Source organism: Symphalangus syndactylus, chromosome 19 (genome assembly GCF_028878055.3).
Source record: "Symphalangus syndactylus isolate Jambi chromosome 19, NHGRI_mSymSyn1-v2.1_pri, whole genome shotgun sequence".
Classification (NCBI taxonomy): domain Eukaryota; kingdom Metazoa; phylum Chordata; class Mammalia; order Primates; family Hylobatidae; genus Symphalangus; species Symphalangus syndactylus.
Window position 1 is genome coordinate 75,312,643 of NC_072434.2, and position 14,623 is coordinate 75,327,265.

At 46.8% G+C, this 14,623-nt stretch overlaps 1 protein-coding gene across 3 annotated transcripts in view; it reads left to right on the plus strand.

Annotated features, from left to right (window-relative positions):
- CAPN9 (calpain 9) overlaps positions 1 to 14,623 on the plus strand; it is a 55,129-nt gene that overhangs the window by 26,900 nt on the left and 13,606 nt on the right. For 2 of the 3 annotated variants that reach the window (XM_055234522.2, XM_055234524.2), the window contains 6 exons: positions 776 to 853; positions 5,149 to 5,309; positions 6,350 to 6,507; positions 6,671 to 6,879; positions 12,165 to 12,201; positions 13,703 to 13,783. In XM_055234522.2, coding sequence (XP_055090497.1) covers positions 776 to 853; positions 5,149 to 5,309; positions 6,350 to 6,507; positions 6,671 to 6,879; positions 12,165 to 12,201; positions 13,703 to 13,783 — 724 coding nt within the window. The remainder of the gene's footprint in view (positions 1 to 775; positions 854 to 5,148; positions 5,310 to 6,349; positions 6,508 to 6,670; positions 6,880 to 12,164; positions 12,202 to 13,702; positions 13,784 to 14,623) is intronic. The other variant, XM_055234523.2, reaches the window with a different exon arrangement.

The window sequence follows — 14,623 nt, forward strand, 5'->3', positions numbered from 1 at the left end:
CTTGGATCTCCTGAGCACTCCCCTGAGTCGAGATCACAGGATGAGAGGGAGCTGCCACATTGGCTGTAGCATCACAACAGTGGTGACCTACTTTGAATTATTTGGAGGCAGCTGTGGGAGTCACAGAAAATGCAATGAACTTGGAGTCACAAATCCTGAGTTTGGAGAGTGACAGGCAGCCATTCCTACCCCTACTCTTCCCTGAGAGTGTTTCCATGGGCCTACCTGAGCCCTTTGTCTGCAGGACGGGCACACCTAGCTTACAGAACCCCACCTGGCTTGCTAGCGAGGTCACATACAGAAGGTGCTGGGTACAGACAACATCAAGCATGGGCAAGTGTAAGGCATTATCACCTTTCCAAGTGTCAGCTTATCCATTAAGGAAGGGCCGAGTACTGTTCCAGGTCACATGGCAAGTTGGAGGCCAAGCACGAAAGTCAGTGGACTTGTGGCTTCCAGCCGGGCTCTTCTGCTGCCCCGCGGGCATGCAATGCCTTGTGACTGTCCCAAGATAATCTCCCATGTCGGTGGTTCAGATCATCCTCAGGGGTATTTTATCCATCAGCAGCACTTGGAGATGTACTTTCTGACCAGCCCTCTTATTTAGGGGCCAGTGGCTCACCGGCCGCTACATCCCTGGGTGCATTTCTGGGACCCAGAGAGTAGTCACTGAGCAGATCTTATTTCCTCCATAACCGTACACTGTGGGTTCCACATCAAGGCCATTGTTGCTCTTCATGACCTCTGCCTGAACACCAATTTTGTTTACTTCCAGTTCTCCGGAATGGCATTCTGTTGGTCCAGCTGAGCAGAAGCGTCTGTGTCACACTGCTCTGGATGATGGGGAATTCTGGTACAGTGCTTGTTCCTGTATTAACTGCAGATGTGAGCAAGTCCCATGGCCCTGGGGCGTAAGGAGCACCATGTTTCTCTCTCGCTTTCCTTTTTTTTTTTTGTCTTTTTCTTTTTTTTTTTTTTTGAGATGGAGTTTTGCTCTTATTGCCCAGGCTGGAGTGCATTGGTGCGATCTCGTCTCACTGCAACCTCTGCCTCCCAGGTTCAAGTGATACTCTGGCCTCAGCCTCCCAAGTAGCTGAGAGTACAGGCATGCACCACCATGCCCGACTCATTTTGTATCTTTAGTAGAGATGGGGTTTCACCATGCTGGCCAGGCTAGTCTCGAACCCCTGACCTCAAGGAAACCACCCACCTCGGCCTCCCAAAGTGCTGGAATTACAGGTATGAGCCACGGCGCCCAGCCTTCTCTCTCCGTTTTTGGCAAACCAAATTCATCTGTCTCAGACCCCTCATATACACCCAGATTAGAGGGAAATTTAATCTCCCTCCTGACTTGGTGGGGGCTCACCCCAGCTCTCGGTTTGTTGAAGAGTCTTCAGGGGGTTCCTGCAATCCAATAGAGGAAGAGCCTCTGGTCTCCAGCCTGACACACCTCCTTGGCACTCTTTGTCATCCAGGTTTACACAGTGAATTTGAAGACAGGCAGCCCTGCTGCTCACAGGGTCCATTCCCTCCACACCCACCTTGGTGAGAGGTACCTTTGAAGGCAGCTGCCCTGAGAGCATCTAAAGATATCGGCCTATGTGGGAAGGAAACATTTCTACTCTGGACTTTCCCTTGGCCTGAATCTCTTTGTTTAATTGAATATTTGTATTGGGGCTTCATCTCTAGAATCTTTTTCAGTCTTATTTCTTCCCGTTTAGGATCTAGAAGTTGGCCCTTCTAACCCTGCAAGACCAAATTTCTGGTTTCTGGCTCTATTCCCTTTCGTGTGCTCCAACCAATCAAGTCTTGCCTGAGCTCATCTCTTTCTTGTAACAGCTTTTAAAATACAACGGCCGGGCTCGGTGGTTCATGCCTGTAATCCCAGTACTTTGGGAGGCCGAGGCGGGCAGATCACGAGGTCAGGAGATTGAAACCATCCTGGCTAACACAGTGAAACCCCGTCTCTACTAAAAATACAAAAAATTAGCCGGGCGTGGTGGCAGGCGCCTGTAGTCCCAGCTACTTGGGAGGCTGAGGCAGGAGAATGGCGTGAACCCAGAAGGTGGAACTTGCAGTGAGCCGAGATTGCGCTACTGCACTCCAGCCTGGACAACAGAGTGAGACGATCTCAAAAAAAAAAAAAAAATACAACAACCCAAAACCATGAATACTCCAGCTTTTTCCATTCTTTTCCCATAGAACACAGCCTCGATAGTGATTTGTTCTGCCTTCTGTATTTTTACAGCTGTGTTAGTCTATTTGGGTGGCTATAAAAAAATACCATAGACTGGGTGGCTTACAAAGACCAGGAATTTATTTCTCACAGTTCTAGAGACCAGGAAGTCCAAGACGATGACACAGGCAGAACCTTTGTCTGTGGAGAGCCCTGTTTCTGATTATAGATGGACCCTTCTCCCTCTGTCCTCACATGGTAGAAAGAGGGCAAGGCAGCTCTCTGGGCCTCTTTTACAATGGCACTAACCCCATCCATGAGGGCTCCCCCCTCACAACCTAGTCACCTCCCAAAGGCCCCACCTCCTGACACTACTACTTTGAGGGTTAGGATTCAACATATAAATTTAGGGGAGGCAACAAACATTCAGTCCATAACAATATGCAACAGATTTACCCAATGTTTTGCCGCTGCATAACATAGATGTCCATTTTCCAGCTCCAACAGTTCCATGTTCCCTCTTCCCCAACTGCTAACATATTTTAGAATTTTGTTAAGGCAGTTCCTTAATTCAAGGCACCGATGACTCAAGGTAACTCTAGCTGCAGTAGTGAATAGGCCCCAAATATATAAAGCCTCAAACACAGTAAAGTTTTTTCCTCACTCATTGTGACAGTCCAGGGAGGATGTTCATATTCTGTGGGTAGCCCTGTTCATACAGTGATTCAGGGACCCAAATGCCTTCTATTGTGTGACTCTGCCATCTTCTAGGGTCACATCATCATCTGCACATAGCCAGCAGAAGAGAAGAATAAAATAAAAAATGGAAAAAGACACTCGCTTTCTAAAAACATTGACTCAGAAGTAAATGCGTCACGGCTCACATTCTACTCCCAAATGGAAGGAGTGGGGTGCAGTCCTGGTCCTGTGCTGCTGACTGCCAGCCATCTCTGCCTCAGCAACCATGAGGGTTTAGGTTCCCCAGATTTGTGGAAAACATACAGGGTGCTTGAGAGATTCCCAAGCTGTCAAATTAGAAATTACAGATAAACTTTGAAGTTTGAAGTACAGGGGACTTTGAGTTAGGGGGTTACAAGAGAGGAGCAAAAACTGCAGGAAGAAAGCTGAGTTCTGGAATTAGTACCATCACACTAATTGCTACATATGAGCAGGAGGTAGAAACCAGAGTTTGAGGGGCTACCTGAGGTCAGGCTAGTGGAAGGAAGGTCTGGTGCAGATGGTGGGAGAAGCCGGGCAGAGGAAACTCGGAAATTCACAGCAGGAGGCTCCACAAAGAAGAGTACCCATGTGAGGGATCCATTGCCCTACCCCTCTTGAAGGAGCTGCCCCGACACCCGGGCTGAGCCTGCCCAAGGTGATGGGTGGTGTTAAATCATGCACTCTGTGCGTGGAGCCCTTCCTCCTGGAATCCTGACTCTGAAGCCCTGTGTAGCCTCTTTCCATCCTTCACCTGCTCTAGGATGTACCTCCTGCAACTCTCTTCTCTCTGCTTACGTATGAATTCCCCCCTTCTTCTGAGTCATTCACCTTAGCACTCCAACGCTATCATTTCTCCTACCTGCAAAGAGAAAAAAGCCTCTCCTGACCCACTCAAGTGACCGACCTAGCTCTTTCCTGTCCTCTACAGCAAGCCCCCCAGTTCCTCTTCTCCCTTACTCTGTCAACTCCACTCAGCTATGAGTGTGCCCCACCATCCCACTGACGCTGATCTTGCCAGGGACACCACCGACTCTCACTTTGCTCGATCAGATCATCTTGATCCATCAGGAGCCCTTGACGTGCTGGATTGCAGGGGACCACACGCCCTGGTGGTCCTCCTCCTACCTGAGCTCCTTCTCAACATCCTTTCCTGGCCCCCTCTCATCTCCCTAACCTGTTAGCACTGAGGTGTCCCAGGACCCCATCCATGGTCCCCCTCCTGGCTGTCTATTCCCACTCTTTAGGCATCTTGTCTGGTCTCTTGACTTTAAAAACTATCTTTACACTAATTCTCAGGTTTCTATCTTCAGCTCCTTTCCCCAGGATTCCAGAGTCACATATTCAACGGTCTACTTAACATCTCTCCTTGAATGTGTAATAGACATCTGAGATTCATGTGCCCAAGCCTGATCTCCTAAGCTTCTCTCTCAAACTGCCCCATCACAGCCTTCCCCATCTCCATCCTTCCAGTCACCAAACATACTGATTCCTTTCATTCTCTCCTTCCCCCCATCCAGTCCATTAGCAAATCCTGTAAAATTTACCTTCGGAATGTGTCTCAAATCTGGCCACTGTTCATCACCTCCCATGCCACAAGCCTGGACCGAGCCACCCTTGTCTCTCACTTGGACACCAGCACTAACTTCCTAGCTGCCTCTCTACTTCCACCTGTGTCCCCAAAGTCTGTTCTCAACACAGCAGCCATGGAGCATGTGACTTCTCTGTTTACTGCCTTCCAATGGCTCTCCATCTTCTGAGTCAAAGCCAAAATCCCTATACCTACTTGACCTACTATGATCTCTTGATCTTATTCCTTACGGACGCCCGGTGCCTTCCTGGTGTTCCATGAGCACCTCAAGCACCTCTCTGCCTCGGGGCCTTGCTGTCCATCTGCCTAGGACCTGGTAGTTCAGGTCTCCACTCAGAATGTGCCCCATCAGTAAGGCCTTCCCTTACCTCCCTGTTTAAAATAGCATCCCACCCCTACACTCCCATCCTTCAGCCCAATTTGATTTTTCTCAGTAGCACTCAACATCTACAGTCGATCTATATTTTTACTCCGGTTTTTACTTTTTTAACCCTTATTTTACTTTTAAAAAATTTTCTATCTCCCCACACTTTGCAGTCCCCCCACTCCTTGTGGACAGGAGCGAGACGATTTAATGAATAAGTGAATGATTTAATGAATGAGTGAATGGATGATGCCCTCACCATTGCCCTCCTGTGCATCGTGTCTCTCCATTTTGTTGCAGGATGGCATTTAAGGACTTCAAGGCCCACTTTGACAAAGTGGAGATCTGCAACCTCACTCCCGATGCCCTGGAGGAAGACGCGATCCACAAATGGGAGGTGACGGTCCATCAGGGAAGCTGGGTTCGCGGCTCCACGGCTGGGGGCTGCCGCAATTTCCTGGGTAGGTAGGCTGCCTGTCACTCTCTCTGCCACTCCCAAGTGTCCCTTCCAACCCAGGACACCAAAGGATAATGGCCGGGTCCTCAGAGAAAGCCTGAAACATAGTAAGATTTCAAAAGTGACTGGGAAAAGAAGGCTGCAAAGATTTAGTTGGATAAGAATTGTTTGCGGAAACCTCCTTTTTTTTACCACTTAGGTTATTTTCCATTGCAAGTAATGGAAAGCATGACTCATGCCAGTTTAGCAATAGAAAGGATTTGTTATCTCACATAATTGAAGAGCTCAGAGGAAAAGTAGGGTGTGCTTCAGGCACAGTTCTATCAAGGCCCTGGTTCCATTTGCTTGTAATTCACTATTCTGCCCTCTTTTCTGTGTTGACTTCATTCTCTGTCTGGCTTTCTTTATAACCACAGGAGGGCTGGCAGCAGTATCCAGGGCTTCCTGAGCCCTCATTCACACGAACAGCAAGAGCTCCTGGGGGTATCAAACAGAAGTCCTCAACTTCCCTCTAATTGGAAATTCCTTGAACCAATATTGTCCGGTGAATGCTATGCATTGATTGGCTTTGTCCAATCCTCAGTGGCAAGAAGGACTGGCAAAGGCCAATCAGAATTCATGCTGGAGCAGTGATCGAGGTCAATCCTACTCAAACTGCCCACCATCAAGTAGATGACAGGGGGGCAACCAGAAGTCCACTGCACTCTCCTTTGAAATACTAAGTGGAAAAAAAAAAAGATGGAACAAGCTTTGGCAGGCTAGACCCAGAAGAATGTCCTTAAAAAACTGCATAGGAAATGGTTAAAGAGAAGGTGGAAATGAAAGAGAGGATACTTTGCATTCTCGTTGGGGATTATCAAAAGTAGGGTAGGAGGGCTTACTGAACAGGGAGAGAAGGTATTACTTTCTCATGTTTGGTAGGATATATAATGAGGGCGGATAGGTGTGCGTGCGTGTGTGTGTGTATGTGTGTGTGTGTGTGTGTGTGGTCTTTGTGGGTTTTTCTTAAAAAGGGGAAAATAATCTACCTCTCCCAAATGACAGATACCTTTTGGACCAATCCACAAATAAAATTGTCTCTGACTGAGAAAGATGAGGGGCAGGAGGAGTGTAGTTTCCTTGTAGCCCTGATGCAGAAAGATAGACGGAAACTCAAGAGATTTGGTGCCACTGTGCTGACAATCGGCTATGCCATTTATGAGGTAGGTGGGAACCACGTTGCATTTCAGAGTTCTCCATCTGAGTTCTAAATTCGCAGCTCCTCCTCAGTCTCACACCTGAGACTCAACCAAGAGTCCATGAATTGCATCAGAAAAGCCAAGAGGAACTTCCCTAGGAAACCCCTCTCTTTCTTGCCCATTGCAGTGCCCTGACAAAGACGAACACCTGAACAAAGACTTCTTCAGATACCACGCTTCTCGGGCCAGAAGCAAGACGTTCATCAACCTGAGAGAAGTCTCCGATAGGTTCAAGCTGCCCCCTGGGGAGTACATCCTGATTCCCAGCACTTTTGAGCCCCACCAGGAAGCTGATTTCTGTCTGAGAATCTTTTCGGAGAAAAAAGCCATTACCCGGTGAGTCAGAGGAACAGCTTCCAGAATCCCACTTCTTTTAGTGGTTAATTCACACGGAAGTCACCTGGGAACTGCTGGAGCCAAGACTCCATTCTTCCCTTTTCCGTGTGTACCTAAGAGACAAGGCAGGACAGTTTCTTTCTTTTCTTTTATTTATTATTAATTTTTTTTTGAGATGAAGTTTCACTCTTGTTGCCCAGGCTGGAGTGCAATGGCGCCATCTCAGCTCACTGCAACTTCCACCTCCCAGGTTCAAGCAATTCTCCTGCTTCAGCCTCTCGAGTAGCAAGGATTACAGGCACCCACCACCACACCCGGCTAATTTTTTTTGTATTTTTAGTACAGACGGGGTTTCTCCATGTTGGCCAGGCTGGTCTCGAACTCCTGACCTTAGGTGATCCACCCGCCTCAGCCTCCCAAAGTGCTGGGATTACAGGAGTGAGCCACCGGGCCAGGCTGCAGGACACTTTGTTAAGTTATCTGCAAGGCAAGGCACATATCCCTTCTAGCTCTGCTCCTCCCTCCCTCAAGCAAACCATTGAAAAGTTGCTCTTTTCTATTAGTCCCAGAGTCATGCTCACAAGACATTCTTGGGTGGAGACCTTCATTTTTCAGACCCTATTACCAAGAAGCTTCTGGGATAAGAGCCACAAGCAGGGATGCTAGACATTTCTGGGCATGATGAAGGGGGTGGCTATTGCAAATTTCAAGAATGACATGTTCTTTCAGCTCCAATTTAAATAAATGTTGGCAAATCTGCCTCTCATTTTACATACCCAATATTCCACCACATTTTCCTCACAGTGTCTTAGCGAAATTATTTTATATCAGTTACTTCTATGGAAAATGTTTCCCATTACTGCCCATTCACCATTGGTTGCTCTGTGGCACAGGGGGAAAAATGGTTCAAGATAGAGGAATCCATTTCTTTTCCCAATGACAATATTCTAAAGATTAAGGAGAATGCTAAAATCTGCTAATTCTGTAGTTAAGCTACATAAGTCTCCAACAAAAGATCAACCTGCACAGAGTTAACAAGAGAGACAGCTGTGAATACATGACTCACTCTAGCTTCATCTTTCGTTTAGTGAGAGAGGATTAGGTTGGTGGCATGCATTGAAAAGACTCTCAATTATGAAGTCTAGCGGGGTTTCCCAAGCTGATTACAAAAGGCATGGTTCTTTCTCTTGGCTAAATAGATGCAGAAAAGTCTTTAATCTTTAAACACTCTCCCGGAGAATTTTTCTCCAGCCTTCTCCCAGATACTAGTACAAGATGGGGATGAATATCCTAGTATCTGTTCACACAAAAGTACCCTGTATGAGATCCATGCAGATTGACATCTCTTGTGGGTGGCAAGAACAAGAGAGACCCAAGTTATGCCAGTGCCATGCCTCTTGTTCTCTGTCTCATTAGTGGGGTGAGCTCAGGGTCACTGACATGCATAAGGTGACTTGTACATGGCAAAAAAACTCCATGCTCAATCTTGCTCTGAACAAGATACTTTAATCTGCTATGATGTTGAGTATAAGAATCAGCTCTGTAGCTTGGTAACAAAAATTCACACTGAGCTCTGTTTGCATTGGTTTAGCTCTCAGACAGGCTCCTGATCAAACAAACAAAAGTTCTGAAAGGGTTATGTTATGGATGCCCAGGGGATGAGGAGGAAAGGGAGGACTACCCCCATTTGATGTTAATGTTTATTTGTATTCCCTTTGACTTTGTATCAGTTTTTCTTTGAGAGCCCTTCAAGTTTCGTCTATAAGACTGTGTTCTTCCAAATATTTTTAGCATCATCAAAAGCTGAAGCCTGCTCCTCCTCTTAATATTACTACTATCCAAATACTACAAGTCCCCCTCAATACGTGAATAGCAAAAAAACGTGATTGCATCATTTTTCTTCTTTTTCCCTAACATAAGCACAGAGACACCTATCGCCCCCCAACCCCACCAGTGGAATCAGGAATTTACATCTGTGAGGAGAGGCAGGAGTTAGGGATGCAGCTTCAAAAGGTGGTTTTTAGGCCAGGCACGGTGGCTCCTGCCTGTAATCCCAGCACTTTGGGAGGCCGAGGCAGGAGGGTCACCTGAAGTCAAGAGTTTGAGACCAGCCTGGCCAACATGGAGAAATCCTATCTCTACTAAAAACACAAAATTAGCTGGGCATGGTGGCACGTGCCTGTAATCCCAGCTACTCGGGAGGCTGAAGCAGGAGAATCACTTAAAACCCAGGAGGCAGAGGTTGCAGTGAGCCGAGATCATCCCGTTGCACTCCAGCCTGTGCCACAGAGTGAGACTCCGTCTAAAAAAAAAGGTGGTCTTTTTGGTTCTGATTCAACTTTGTAATCTTTTAAAATGCACCCCCTCCCCAATGCCTACCACTCAATAGGCTGAATGGTCTCCAACAGATATGTATCTCCTTTGAAGATGCAAAGTTCATGGAGTGTGAATGTGTAATGCAACTGCACTGTTTATGGGTCTTTGGAGGTGCTACTATTCTACAAAACACTTTATCAGTTGCCCTTGTTAAAGTACACCAAAGAAATAAGGAGTGACTGCTGGCCTAACTTCTTTTAATTTCATAAATCCAGAATTCACAAGTTCTTGGTGATGGCTGATATAGTTTGAATATGTGTCCCCATCAAATCTGAAGTTGAATTGTAATCCCCAATGTTGGAGGTGGAGCCTGGTGGGAGATGTTTGGGTCATGGGTGTGGATCCCTCATGGCTTGGTGCTGTCCTCGTGATACTGAGTGAATTCTTGTGAGATGTGGTTAATAGTATGTGGCAACTGCCCCACCCCTGCTCCAGCTTTTGCCATGTGACATGACTCTTCCCCCTTCTGCCGTGATTGTAAGTTTCCCAGGCCTCCCTAGAAGTCAAGGAGTTAAGTTAACTTCTAGGGAATACACCATGCTTCCTTGTAAAGCCTGCAGAATTGTGAGCCAATTGAACCTCCTTTCTTTGTAAATTAGTCTTAGGTATTTCTTTATAGCAGTACAAGAACAGCCTAATACAGAAAATTGGTACAGAAGAGTGGGGCACTGTTATAAAGATAACTGAAAATGTGGAAGTGACTTTGGAACTAGATACAGGCAGAGGTTGGAAGAGTTTGAAGGCCTCAGAAGACAGGAAGATGAGGAAAAGTTTAGAACTTCTTAGAGGCTGGTTAAATAGTTATGGCCAAACTGTTGATAGTGATATGAACAGTGAAGTTCAGGCTGCCCAGGTCTCAGATGGAAAGGAGGAACTTATTGGGAACTGAAGCAAAGGTTATGTGTGTTATGCCTTAGCAAAGAACTTGGCTGAATTGTGTCCACGCCCTAGGGATCTGTGGAAGTTTGAACTTCATAGTGATGATTTAGGGTATCTGGAAGAAGAAATTTCTAAGCAGCAAAGCATTCAGGATGTGACCTGGCTGCTTCTAACAACGTATACTCAGATGTGGGAGCAAAGATGTGACTTAAAGCTGGAATATATACATTTAAAAGGGAAGCAGGGCATAAAAGTTTGGAAAATTTGCAGCCTGGCTATATAGCAAGAATGAAAAAGCTTTTTCGAGAGAGGAATTCAAGCAGGCTGTGGAGCAACCACTTGCTAAAGATATTTACATAACTAAAAAGGAGCCAAGTGCTGTAACCAAGACAATGGGGAAAAGGCCGCAAAGGCATTTTAGAGACCTTTGCAGCAGCACCTCCTCCCGTCACAGGCCAAGAGGCCTAAGAGGAAAAAAATGGCTTCATGGGCCAAGCCTAGGGCGCCACTGCCCTGTGCAGCCTCAGGACACTGTTACCTGCATCCCAGCTGCTCCAGCTCCAGTCTCTGCTCAAAGGCACCAGATACAGTTTGGGCTACTGCTTCAGAGAGTGCAAGAGTGCAAGCCATAAGCCTTGACAGCTTCCATATGGTGTTAAGCCTGCAGGCACACAGAGTGCAAGACTGAATGAGGCTTGGCAGCCTCCACCTAGATTTCAGAGGATGTATGGAAAAGCCTGGATAACCAGGCAAAAGCCTGCTGCAGGGGCAGAGCCCTCACAGAGAACTTCTACTAGGGCTATGCATATGGGGAAATGTGAGGTTCGAGGTCTCGCACAGAGTCCCCACTGGGGTATTGCCTAGCGGAACTGTGGGAAGGCGGCCATCATCCTCCAGACCCAAGAATGGTGGATCCACTGGCAGCTTGCACCTTGAACCTGGAAAAGCCACAGGCACTCAACAACCCATGACAGCAGCCAAACTCACAAGGACAGAGGTTCCCAAGGCCTTGGGATCCCACCCTTTGTACCAGTGTTCCCTGGATGTAGGACATGGACTCAAAGGAGATCATTTTGGATCTTTAAGATATAATGACTGCCCTGCTGGTTTTCAAACTTGCATGGGGGCCTGTAGCCCCTTTCTTTTGGCCTTTTGGAAAGGGAATGTTTACCCAATGCCCATACTCCCATTGTATTTTGGAAGTATAAAATGGAATTTGTATATCTTGGAACTTGATTTTGATTTGACAGGCTCATAGGTGATGGGACTTGCCTTATCTCAGGTGAGACTTTGGACTTTGGACTTTTGAGTTAATGCTGGAATGACTTAAGACTTTGGGGGATTATTGGGAAGGCATTATTATATTTTGCAGTGTGAGAAGGACATGAGATTTGAGGGGCCACGGCAGAATGATATAGTTTGAATATGTGTCCCCACCAAATCTGATGCTGAATTGTAATCCCCAGCGTTGGAGATGGGGCTTGATGGGAGGTGTTTGGGTCATGGGAGCGGATCTCTCATGGCTTGGTGCTGTCTTCACGATAGAGAGTTTGCATGAGATCTGGTTGTTTAAGGGTATGTGGCAACTCCCCCACACCACCCTGCTCCTGCTTTTTCCATGTGACTTGCCTGCTCCCCCTTCACCTTCTGCGATAATTGTAAGTTTCCTGAGGCCTCCTTAGAAGCAGAGCAGATGCCAGCACTGCGCTCCTGTAAAGCCTGTAGAACCGTGAGCCAATCAAATCTCTTTTCTTTATAAATTACCTAGTCTCTGTTATTTTTCTATAGCCATGCAAGAATGGTCTAACACAATGGCTGTCCCTCTTATTTGCATTCTGAGCAAGGTCTGAGTGACTAAGGGTGGGGGTGTCAATGCATGGGGTCTGCAAACTCTGTGAAATGGAAACAGCACTGAACAATAAGGGATTCAATGGGACAGAACCTTCCCACAGCTCTGGGCTCTTCAGCTCTGCAGATCCCAGTGAGAAGTTAATCCACAATTGAGGCAGTGTGTTTTTCTGCCCCTACAGGGATATGGATGGAAATGTAGACATTGACCTTCCTGAGGTGAGTCTTCTGATGTTGCTATGGAGTATAGGATTCAGGTGATGGTTCTGGAAACCTTCCTTCTAATCACAGTGTCATGTAAAACTCTGCAGTTCAGGGAATGGTTATATGCGATCAAGTAAGCATCTATGATTCTAACCTCCTGGAGACCAAGATGTGTGTCTTCTAGTCTGTGATCTTCTAGTCCACAAGGACCGGGCATGGGAGTGAGGTGGATGCTTGGTATAAAGTTCTGTTCGATGTTGTCTTCCTCTGTGCTACTGTCAACTGAAAGAACAAACAGAGACACTCTCTAAAAGAAAAGCTATTTATTTGGGGATAAAGCACTGCAATGGGAAGGTGCATGCCATAGTAAACTATGCACATATTTGGGGAGGTAAAGGAGGACAAAGGTTTTTAAAGAAAAATTGAGAAGGGTTACATAATTGTTTTAAAATAATTACCCTTGGCTACAAAGATCAATAACAAAGGTGAAGCCAGTCTGATGTTGGACAGGCAGTTGCTAGGCAGAGGTAGAAGTATTTTTGTGTATGGTTGCAAGGGCCTCTGTGAAATGTTGTGGTTTTTGCAGCCTTTTGTGATATTTTTGTTATCAGGCAAATAAGCATGAGAACCTTCTGGCCTTCCCGAGCTCTATTTGTCAGGGTTTTCTTAACATTAGTGACTTCATTTTGATTCAATAACTTTCAACTACCAACTCCACCTGAGAGGAGGCTGCCACTTCAGAAGGGGGTAGACTATCTTTTAACTGTATTTTAAGAAAACTAATCAATGAAAAGAAAACCAGAGAGGCAGGGAGATGTTTTTTACTGTGGACTCAGTGGAACATCTCCCTTACGTTATGTGTGTGTGGAGGGGGAGACAAGGGGGTGGTTTTACCCTCGTCCAAGAGCTGGAGGACTCTCAAGAGGACCTGAGATACTATAGCTGGAAACAGTCTGACACATCCAGGGACAGCAAAGATCTGCTTTTAGGAGGGAATTTGCTGTTCCGTGCTGGCGCACAGCTTATTAATGGTGCTAAAAAAACCAAAGAAACTAAAAATCAGCCAAAACATTTACTGAGCTCTTTCTGTATACCAAGCCCAGAGCTTAGTGCTAGAAACAGACTCTTGCCTTCAACAATTTTACCAGCTATCAAAACAGATGATGAAGTAAGTCATTCCAGTCTAGGGTGGTAAGAAGTAAGCCTGAGGAAGAGCAGGAAGCATGAAAATCCAATGGCCAGGACCTAACTTAGGCACAGGTCAAGGTCCTTTGGCCTCCTGGTCTGTAAGACAGAAGGGCTCCACAGGTCCAGCTAATAAAGTCCTTCTAGTTTCACCTTCTGAAAGAGCCTTCATGAGAAAATGTTCCTCACGCTACAGGACGCAGCTTGTGCACACTGTCTCAGGAGGGTGACATGGGGCTGGGCACAGAGGGTCCTGGCTTCTTTCCTGCTGTTTTTGTCATGTTTCTTTTTTGTGGATCATTTTGTGCAAGTTTCTTTGGCTGTTTTTTAGCCTCCAAAGCCAACTCCACCTGACCAGGAGACAGAGGAGGAGCAGCGGTTTCGAGCTCTGTTCGAACAAGTCGCTGGTGAGGTAGGACACGCCCCACTTCCATCTCCCCGCCAGGCTGAGGGCCTGGACCTGGCTTCCTAGCAAAGGGCTACAGTCGTGGGGTTGGTCGGCAACGTCATCCTGAGGCATGATGGAGCTTGTTGCAAAGTAAGACCAGCACTGATCATTGAAGGCCCAAAGACCACCCTGTTTACAGCATCTCTTACTTACACAGTCTGCAGCTGTGGATGGGGCCAGTGAGCCCAAAGAAGCTCGGAATGGGCCCAGATGCTGTTTTTTAGTTCTGTTTTGTTTCAGACAGGGTCTCACTCTGTTGCCCTGGCTGGAGTGCAGTGGTATAAGCCTAGCTCACTGCAGCCTCAAACTCATGGGCTCAAGAGATCCTATCACCTCAGCTTCCTGAGTAGCCGGGACTATAGGCACATGCCATCATGCTTAGCTCATTAAAAAAATAAATAAATAAAGAGTCTTGCTATGTCGCCCAGGCTGGTCTCAAACTCCTAAGCTCAAGCAATCCTCTGGCCTCAGCCTCCCAAAGTGCTGGGATTACAGGCATGAGCTACCATGCCTGGCCCCAGGTGCTTTCTTTGGGAGGCTAGAGCAAGCCTTGAAGAGGTGGCTCCTTTGAACTCTGCCTGAAAATCACTGCCATTAGAATACTCTGTCTGCTGTAGTCAAGGGGATCATGTTCAAGGAGGTCCCTATTCAACTGCAACTTCCTGTCCCCCACCCTATCCTAGCTCTTTCCACTGCTCAGCTTCCTTTCTGGGGACACTGGATGGAGCCTCACACAGATCCAGGCTCTTCCTCCACCTGCTGGGGTCAGGGGAGGGAAGTCTTTCTAGAAACTGCCCCAGAGGT